General features: G+C 39.8%; 1 protein-coding gene across 1 annotated transcript; it reads left to right on the forward strand.

Moving 5' to 3' along the window:
* The first annotated feature begins 5,232 nt into the window (after nt 1-5,232).
* LOC113581939 (2-oxoglutarate dehydrogenase-like, mitochondrial) lies at nt 5,233-7,875 on the forward strand. The gene is given in 10 exon segments (XM_035531606.2): nt 5,233-5,255; nt 5,543-5,571; nt 5,574-5,616; nt 5,843-5,989; nt 6,066-6,157; nt 6,240-6,403; nt 7,299-7,389; nt 7,423-7,461; nt 7,585-7,605; nt 7,608-7,875. Coding segments are annotated over 10 exon segments (870 nt in total). The 3' UTR covers nt 7,829-7,875.
* Nucleotides 7,876-11,070: the final 3,195 nt, after the last annotated feature.

Raw genomic sequence — 11,070 nt, forward strand, 5'->3', positions numbered from 1 at the left:
CTGGTGGTGTTAATACATTTACATGCGGCATATCTAGAGTGGTTGCAGGCTACAGTACTACATCCATTATTTGAATGATCATTCATCTCACTCTTGACAAGGATGTCTTTTGATATCTTTGTCTTGTCGGTAGGAGATTAGTGGAGGATCCTAAAAAGGGATGTGGCCTCTGCATCATCTTGGAGGATTCTGAAATGTTTAAGTATAATGTCAGCTACTTCTTTTTTTATTTGTAGGATGATAAGTCAGCAGCAAGGGAAATCTTGTTGTCTTAACAGTGATCTTGTTTATAGGTGAGAGCGTCTAATCTTTGAACAGGTAAGACACAAGCAAAAGCACACTTAAATCAGCCTGTTTATTATGTTTTCTGAAGGGCACATGTTGTGAAGGGTTGCCTGTGCCTTTTTAAAAATTTGCCCATTATCACTAGATGTATTCCAATAAAAGGCTTTAATTCCATAATAGTGTTATGACTGACAAACGCTCTCTACTAATAGCAGTGATCAGACAGGAACGCTGTTCCATCAGGCTATTCTTCAGATTATATGATTTGTGGTAAATTGAAATATTGTACTTTTAAGGATGCATCTTTCCAGTGACCTTTGTGATTGTATATAATTAATGAGTGGTGGTCTAGGTTTAAACATGAATTTGTCATGAAAGGAATATTTCCCATGGGTTTAGCTATGGCAGCTGCACCATGATTAAATGAATGGTTAACCCCATTCTTTATACTTCCTTACTACTGTTAGTTTATTTACTACCCTTTACCTCCCATCAACGCAATTTATACATCGTCACACCACAGGCCCAGGCCTCTTACGGATGTCACATGACTTTTTTTTTTTTAATTATTGCTCCTAATGCAGATTTCCTTTAGAGCATTGTGGACTTTGAGGATTTGACATTGGTATATTGGAGCAGACAGAAACAAACAACTTTTTTTTCAGAAAAGAGATTAAGTAATCACCTTTAAAACATAACTTTTCTTGCAGAATACACTGGCACTGTATGCATAGCAATGTGAATACTGTAGAACAAATCACCCAGCGCTAAACTGTTGCAACTGTCCTGGGCACAATCGCAAATTATTGCCAAGTCCATTTGAAATTGCAAAGCCATGCACATGAATTGCTTCATAGTGCCAATTGAATTAGTCAGCTTACTTGTAGCAGTGGTGGATGGATGCTGGCTAACGATGACTAGGCTTTAAGTAAGATGTCATAATGAATAAAAATTATTAATGGTAGATTTTAATAGTATTCTAAACGACCATTATCTGATGAGTGACAAAGAAAATATTTATTGATAGTATTTTTCTGACTTTTACCTGCAGTCCTGAAAAGGTTTTTGCCATTTTTTAGACACACTATTTATGTATGTTATAATAAGTGAGATAGCATACGTTTTTATATAAGAAGTGTTTTGTAGTCTATCAGGCTGAGTGGATATGAGTCAATTTCGATCACTCTGTGGTGTCCTGAGAGGAAGCAGGCTGTGGATGCAGGGGCATGCAATACCAAGAAAACAAGTGGTTAACCCCAGCCGAAGCTGGTCCTCTGGGGCTTCTCAGCCCCTGGCAGCCCTCAGCTCCAGCTGCGTGGAAGAGGGTTACTATGCTTGGCTAGAAGACCAAAAACATTTTCAGGAGGTATATCAGACACTTACAACAATACAAACAGGATCCTAAATTCCATGCGATCTCCTGTATCTGGTTAACAGATTCTCCAAGGCAAACTGTTCTTTTTATATCAAGTGCTAAAGGAATTATATTTAGTATGAAGTATTAGATTTAGTATCAAAAAAGTCTTAAAATGTTTCCTGAACAGTTTGAGGTAGATAGGTTTTTGGATATTTTTTGCTGTGGTCCCGGGATTCCTATTTTTGTCATTTTAAAGCCAAGAGTCCACTGGGGGAAGCAGGGGAGAAATATCCACTCTTCTGGAGGGTCAGGCCTTGTCCCACACACCAGCCATGTGCCAGAAGGTGGTGGAAGATCACCTAGCTGTCCACCACACCCTTATCCGAGCTTACCATATGTGGTGACCCAGACCTCTAGCAATGGAAGAGATCTTGGAAAAACATTGGTTTAAGATTTTTGTCCTGCTTGTGTGTAGCTCTGAGATATGGTTGTTTAGGAAACTACAAAACCCATGACATTAGAATTTATGCAACAATAAGATATTTTGTGAAATTGAGGAAATGTATATAATCCTAAGGGTTGATTGCATCACCTTTATAAAGAAACATTCCAAAGTTAAGCATTGTGTTTTAAGGGACTGTTATGGTATGGTGCCTTGATCTTTGTTGCAATAATCATATGATTAATTTAAACATAATTAGCCCTCTACATTTTTCCCCTTTGAAAATAAAGTTATGATAAAAGACAAAAAGCTGTTAATCTTCCCTGTTTCCTTACAATAATTAGACAGTGTTCATGTCCCTACCTCCAACTATATGGCTTCTTTTTCTCCTTTCTCCTCAAACAAAATCCTTCAACTCTTGACTTCCAGCAATCTGACTACATGTCCACTGGATTCCATTCCTCCCACTCTGTTCCAGACAATCTTGAGAGATCTGCTTCCTTTTATCTCTGTCATTATCAACAGTTCCTTATCCTCTGGACATGAACCAACTGCATTCAAAACCACTAGGGTGGTACCAAACATAAAGAAGGCCACACATGACAGCTCCAACATAAGCAATTATAGACTGGTACCACTTCTCTATTTCCTCTCAAAATGTATTGAATGAGCAGTTTACAATCAATTATTTCTTTTCCTCACTCAGAACCAGCCCATGATCCCAATCAGTCTGGCTACAAACTGGCACATTCAACTGGCCTTGGCAGTTTCTCTTTCACTGCTATCATCCGTCTTGATTCTTCTGGACCTTTCGGCAGCCTTTGATATAGTAAACCACAGCATCCTCCTCTCTGTTCTCTCCAGCCTCGGTGTGACTGGCTCTGCGTGGAAATGGTTCCAATCCTATCAGGTAACATGAAGAAGATCCACATCCAATCCATGTAGACTCTCCACCAGTGTCCCCCAGGATTTAGTGTTAGGCCCATTTCTTCTCTCTTGGCATACTTGGTCTCTTGGTGATATCTGCTCATAGCTTCTCCTACCACTGCAATGCTAATGACACCCAATAAATTATTTCCTGTGTGAGAAGATCTTGGTGGCTATAAATATTTGTAAATAGTTACTGGGTAAAGGGAGTGTTGCCTGTTTGTTTGGGATTGGAGTTTGTCTGTTTTTTGGTTATGGAGTCATTGTTGAATTGTATAGTTTTCACTGACGGTCGATAGCGCTGGTGTTTATTTTGCGGTGTGGGTTTTGTTTATTATTTTGGCACTTCAATCACTCCTGGTGATTCACCAGTTTGTGTTATACTGATACTGACAATACAGTAAAAGATTTTTTTCATCATATACCTTTTGTTTCAGGTCCATTTATTCCACTTAGCCCTGTTATTGTCATATAACTCAGTGTCACTGTTACAGCCACGCTGCTTATACTGGGGTCATAACATTTGCAAATGGGACACTTCCTTCCTTCATTGGTCAGCACCCTGTCAGGCACTGTAAGTCTTGTTGTCGACTGAGACACACACTGTCTACTAGTATAGGTTTTTTTTTTTTACATAGTTCTTCTCCATATTTGATAAAAATCTAACACAGATGTCCTACTCTCTTTGGTACTCTGCGTCACATTGAATTTCTGTGGTGGTGTTTTTTTCAGTTGACTTTCTTTAGCACTGCAGCATGGGGATGTGTGAGTAGTGTGTTATAGGGTTAGTGACTGAGCTCACAGAGTGGCAGATGTTTTGGTTTGTCAGTATATTGGTATGTTAATATGACTGCTACCCAACAGCCAAAGACTAATTAATTAATTATTTAGAAATAAATATTTTATGCTCACTTTAGATGAGATACTTAACTGCAGCTAACCCAGTTGACCAACAATTGGTCAATGCTGACAAACAATTGATTGCTTTCATAACAGCAATTCCAGACAAAGACATTATATGATTTATAGGAATAGGTCAAGGGTTAGGAATATATGATCATATATTTTGAGGTAAGCATATTATGTAATCAATTTATCAAAGAAATAACAGAGGAGTTTCACAATCAACACAGGTAAGGGTTGACAGAATTGCTGTCAAAAGGGATTCCTCAATAAAAAAACCCATTTAGAACTAGTAGAGTTTAAAGCACTAACTGGTAAAAACCAAATTATACTAATGGGCTTTTGATATTATTGACAGTAAAGATAATATTCTCTTAACACAAACCTGGGGTTGTGTTTGCTTGTTTTTAACATGCTTATAGGGTTCAGTAATACTGGACCATAGAAATCAGTACTGCAGGCTGACTGGAGAGAGTGTGTGAGGCGTGTTTCAAGAAGAAGCTTGGCCTTGTAGCTTGGACAGTTGGAGGACTGCTCATTCAGTCAGTACAGCATCCTAGTCTGATTAGTCTAAAACAGTGACATGGGCTCATGTGTAAGAACTGAAGCACAAACCCAGGTTTATGCTGTCTGAGGACAAGGACAAGAAATCTTTCCATCTGCTCATGCCATGCTCTGTTGTTTTTAGTGCCAAGAAACCAAAGGGATGTAGGACATGTTCTCACAACAGATCAAAAAGACAAAATAATACCTACTAAAGACTTCTCAAAACTCACTTTCTTCCCTTAATACACCCTCTATTTATGTCAGATCATATTTGACCATATTGTTTCAAGGAGCCACCACATAGTTAATGAAAGCAGATATCAGACCCGTGGGCTATAGTTGCAGTCATGTGATATAGCCCTATATTCTAGGGAATCTTTATCTGCATTGTGGTTTAATTTAATTTCATGCATCTTCATGTCTCTTCTTGTGGCAACCCTGCTGAGCATACCCAGTCTTACTGATAAGGTCTATCAGCAGGATCGGATGCAAACCATTCTGAGTATAGAAGAATGGCTTAATGAAAATTGCTTTACATTCACTAAAATTTGATTTTAATCATACACATTTGAATTCTTTAATATTTCATTTTGTTGTATTTTGAACTTGTAAAATCTCTTAGCTTTTAACATGTTTTGACACTTACGCTTTTTAACCTCTCTTCCGCGCTGTGCCATTTCAATACACTGTCATCAGGGGTCTATGGGTTAGATGAGTCTAATCAGGACAAAACCTTTGGCTACCATTGACAGCATTTATTGGAGGTCATGAGATGAAATTATTCACAGGCTTGAGGTAAATAGCAACTGTTTGGGGTGGGGTGGAGTGGCTCTAAGTGTATCACAGAGACAAACACTGAATATTGTAGTGATTTAAAAAAATTTCCCTACCATAGCATGTTTTTTCCTTGTTCACACCTCATCATCTCTAAGAAACAGCCAAGATAATTAGCGTAACAATATTTCAGAGATTCTCAACTTGAAACTTTGTTTTGGTTACATATACTGTATATGTGTATACTGAGCATTGCAGACATCTTAGTGTGACCATAATATGCAGCGATATTAGAGGATCTGGTAAAGGTTTGAGGCTCCAGGCATGAAGTTTACTGACAGAGGACGAGGACACTGCTGGCAGGGCTGGTGCACTCAACACAGTCAGTGTTTGCTGACTTAACAGAACAGTCTGAAACTAAACAAATACATAAACCACTGAAATGGTGGTACTCTTTTATAATGTCACTATGAGTAAATTGTGAGGAAAGGCTACATTGTATGGAGTAGTGAACATGTTTCCATGGTTTTACAAAGAGTCTACAGTGTAATTATAAAAAAAAAAAATTATTATTTCATCTGATACACATGCTTATGTTTATGGTGCAGCTTTGAAGACTTCCTGGCATGCAAATGGTATTGAGAGAAATGCTTTGGTTTAGAGAGCTGTGAGGTTCTTATCCCTGTAGCGAAGATGATTATCGACAAGTCTAGTGAAGCCGGCACAAAGAGTGTAATCATGGGCATGCCCCACAGGTGCATTACCTCTACTTAATTTACCTTCACTCTCCACTTCGGAGCTCTCATCAACAGTAACAACACTATTGAGTAGGGGTCGAATGAAAGTCCTGACCAATGTTGTTTGGAAAGATCTCGATCAGATTTTCTGCCAGTTTGATCCTAAGCTTGAGGCTGCAGACAAGGTAGGATGTGAGACAGAACACTGCTGGTTATATGCTCTGTTAGCAAGTGCAAATTACAGATGCATACATGCCTCCACCTCACAGCTCTGGAAATGTGAAGCATCACCTGGGTATGTACCATGAGTGGCTCAACAGGAAGATGGATAAGAACATGGCTAACCCCTCTTACCTGGAGGCAGTGTACCTGGCGGTACAGGGCAAAAGTAAAGCAAAACAGTTCTACAGAGGAGACCTCACAGGAAATAAGATAGCTGCAGCAAACAAACAAATAAAGCCATGGACTAATTATGTTTTAGGATCATCCAGCCCTTTAAAAGTGCAGTCTAAAGGTCCACCAAGTAGGATTTCCCATAAGATTTCTGTGACATTTAAAATCAGTAAATAGACAATTATCCATGGTCATAAATATGGAATGTACCGTGGTAATGAGAAGTTGAGAACAATCAAGGTTGTGCATTAAATGGGAAAATACTTTCAATTTAAATACTTTAAGAGGTATGCATATCATATGGATACATTTTAGGTGTATGATTGCCATTACAGTGTTGCTCCTTTGTTCTCAGGCACTGTAATTAAGAACAAAAATGTAATTAACTTAGAAAAGAAGCAGCTTTCATCAGTTAAACACATAGAATAAACAGTGTGGCATTCTATAATTTACCTTAAAAGTAACTCTACTTTTTAATACAATAGAAAACTGTTGGTTATGCAGAATATTAAATTAGTGACTTCATGCTATTCACCTATGAGATTAAGACTGATTGATTGTTTAAACAAACGGTAAGTCTCTATCTATCTATCTATCTATCTATCTATCTATCTATCTATCTATCTATCTATCTATCTATCTATGTATATATATATATATATATGTGTGTATATATATATATATATATATGTATATATAGATATATGTATATGTGTATATATATATATATGTATATATAGATATATGTATATGTATATATATATATATATATATATGTATATATGTGTATATATATATATATATATATATATATATATATATGTATATATATGTGTGTGTGTGTGTGTGTGTATATATATATATATATATATATATATATATATATATATATATATATATGTATATATATATATGTATAGACACAAACACACACACACACAATCTTTTTGGTGATGTTGATGCAGTGTTTGCTGGTCAGGGAATTGTGTATGAAACAGTCCACCTCAGTGAGCTCCCCTTGTACAGTACACATTGTTAACAATCAGATAAAGGTTAAGCCTCAACACTTTTAGTGAATGCTATTTTGAGAAATGTGACTATTTTAATACTGAAATCAGATGGTAAATGCTTAAAATCAGCTAAAATCGCGTACTGTTTGTCCAGATGAATGGAACTCCTTACCTTTGCATATTTGTTAAAATGATGACTTTTATCTGTATTTGGCTTCACCACTGATCTGCAAATGCTCATCGCTCTCCCTACCCCACATTCGTGGCTCCAGTGGTCAATGCGCCCATCTTCCACGGTATTGCGGATGACCCTGAAGCTGTGATGCATGTCTGCAGAGTGGTTGCTGAATTGAGGAACACATTTAACAAGGATGTGGCCATAAACCAGATGAGCACAGTCAAGTCAGTAAAGCAAACAGAGCTCCCAATCCCACAGGGTGGCTCAGTCCATTAGATAAGAGAAATGATATATAGAAAATGACATAATTCTATTATGAGGAGCATAATACCACTATCAGAAATGTCCATAATTTATTCATAACCCTGATTAACCCTGAAGTGAATATGCCTTGGTCATAATATGGATGAACTGTTTGTGTAGCTATTACCTACTTGGGTTAGTCGTAGCAATGATATCTTAATGTCTGTAAAGCTACATAGAACCTGAATAACAGCTCACTAAATTTAATATATTTATCAAATTATCAATCCATGACCGATGTTGCTTTTGTAGGATTGTTACTGGTGCTTTGGCTACAACCAGATAGACAAACTCATCAGCCTCTCATGTACAAGCAGATCCAAATGCATGAGTCTGTGTTGTAGATGTATGCAGACAAACTCATCTCAGGGGGAGTGGTTACTCTGCTGGAGTTCAAGGATTGCTTCTTTGGTCATAATAAGAGCTAATAAGAGACTCACAGCCAGCCAGCCCCCCCCCCAATTCCTGCAATTATTTATATGCACAAACAGTCCAAATATAGTTATAGCGTTTCCTTAAAGTCATACTGGAGACAGGCTGCCGGGCAGATTGAGTGCATTTCATTCGTCTATGTACGAGGTCACATCATGGTTTTGTGGAAATGCCAGAGAAATTTGTACAGTGAAGTTTTCTGTTGAATGACAAAGGCGGATGGGACTTGATGTGTGCCGGATTTTCAAGGACTGTTTCTTTTGGTCCAAGGTCACAATTTCAAATGTCTTCCAGTGCCATAAAGGTTGAGGTGATGTCAAAGAAGGGGGAGAATCATACAGAGATGGACAAGGATGAGAAAGGGTGCGAGGACATGCACTCCGACAGCAGGTCTGCAGAAGAGGAGCAGTGTGAGAGGCCCTGGGTGGAGGGAGAAGAGTCAGAAAGGAGGTGTTTAATGCTTCCAGGTGGAGTAGACTCTCAGAGAAGCCTCACAGGAGAGGAGGAGCACTACAGTGGGAGCTTTTGGACTGGAGAACACGGAGAAGAACCTGCGGAGCAGAGAGCGGCATCGGCGGGACGTGCGGTGGACAGAGCGCACGGACGTCCAGCCCGGGATAGCTCCTTGGGGGACAGCGGTGATCTCGTGCAATGGTGTGTGGGTGAGGAGGTGGCATGTGCCTTTGAGGCATGCATAGAGGAGGTCGGGCACCTGCAGCGGCAGCAGGAGGAGCTTGTGCAGGAGCTGCTGGCAGAGGAGGAGGTCCTGCCACAGGCAGGCGGAGCCCTGCGTCCACTGCTGGAGCGAGCGCATGGCGACCTGGCCCACACCCACCTGCACAAGCACCGGCTGCAGGAGGAAGTGGTGCAAGTCAAGAAACAACTGTTTGCCACCATCAGGGAGTGCGTGCAGAACCAGCAGCGCAGCAGTACGAGGTGGCCCAGCTCGCTCTAGTGCAGGTCAGGCACAACACACAGGAGCCAGGCATACACGGAAGGCATTACGTACACTGCATGGAGAACTGAGCCCCTAAAACGTGGGCTTTCCATCCCCTGTGCCGAAGGACATTGGTTCTGAGTCACTCCCTAATGTAACTTATTTTGGCTACTTTTTCCAGCCCAATCTGGAAACGTAACCTATATCACTCATTTGAAGGTATTCTATCTACACCATAAGTGAATTGTGTCTTTCCCTACATCTATTTGTATTTTATTGTTGATGCTTGTTGAAAGTGGTTTTCAGTTGCTAGGACAATTACTTTTCACTCTGGTGCTGCTGCATTTGTCCTGTGTCCCACCCATTCACTTTGGCTGCTATGCCCAGAAGCCCCTCAGCATCAGAGTTGCCATAGAAACTAAAGCTTGTACACTGCTGTTCTTGCAGTGGGTATGACTGAAATTCTGTCTGGCCAGACGACAGCTTGTTTTATTTACAACTGTGTCCCTGTTACTCTGCACTCACTGTCATAGCTCAGGAGAATTCACGGTGGGAATAAACTGTGACTTAAGATAACTGTTTTCTGTATTCTATCACATGTTGTCAATGCATACACATGTTGGTAACTGGTTGCCAGAGGAAGTGGCTATATATCACTAAATCTGTGAAGAAGCATACACCAGCTCCAAAGATGAGGAGATACTGCACATTTGCCACTGGCTTGACTCAACTTGGCGAAGTACAATTGTTGAGTTTCATCCATAACCATGAATTGCTACATGGCAAAATTAGAGCCTTTGTCAATAATTCATCATGATCTGCTTCTTTGTTTAGACTCCTTCTCAGATAAGGGTGAACCAAAGTATATGAGCTACCCCCCATGGTGCTGCCTGAGGATGTCCTGAAGCCCACTGGTCAGTCACACTGCTGCCAGCTCTGTCCCTCTGCAAGACTTCTTCATTCACAGTGGTGAGCTTTAGACATCACTCAGTCTATCGAATATCACAGATATCTGTCTGCTATGCCTGACAGATTCTGCACTTTCCCAGACAAAGGCAGTGCTGGAGGGTGATGGCATTGCTGTGTATGATTAGCAATGGTCCTTATGATGCTGAAGCTGCAGAGATGCAGGGATGTCTCAGTACTCCCTCACTGAGATGTAATATAGAGGAGCTCCACAGGCATGATTCAGCCACACTCAGGGACCATTAAACTAAAGCCACCAGCATAAGCCTGTCGACCCCAAACACTCCTAAATCATCCTTACCACTGAATCATTTTGACCAATCCTTCTTTAAAACCTGGCTCTGAATACAAATCACTCACTCACCAGTTGCCAATCAGTACATAAGTCCTCCACACTGAGTAAGATAAATTCGTTCTATGGACTTTTTTTTTATGATGTCTGAAGAATCAAGTTATGGTTGATTAGTTGTCAGTAAGATGTTCTTTGAGAGCTTTATTCTCTTCCTTGTATTACTCAAGGAATATTGGCCACATGTCCTCATACAAGTATCTCATTAATTGATGGTGATTAACTACTATCAACCTGTATGGTAAGCACTGTTACCTGGGATTTCTTTACTGCAAGGATGCCCAACCTCTTTCCTGAAGAGCCACAGACCAACACGGATCGGTGAATATGTTCTATGCGAAACCTGGTAATTAACTAGTTGAATCAGTTTTAGCAGGAAAATCATCATACAATACTGGACTCTGGCCCTCCATGATTGAAGGTGGGTATCCCTGCCTTCATGAACAGGTCTTGATAGGGAGGTTCTTGGAAATGGAAAGATGGAAATGGAATATTAAGACCCAGAATTTGACTGGATTTTTATGACTTTTT

This window comes from Electrophorus electricus, chromosome 12 (assembly GCF_041902795.1).
Source record: "Electrophorus electricus isolate QZ-2024a chromosome 12, ASM4190279v1, whole genome shotgun sequence".
NCBI classification, from domain to species: Eukaryota; Metazoa; Chordata; class Actinopteri; order Gymnotiformes; family Gymnotidae; genus Electrophorus; species Electrophorus electricus.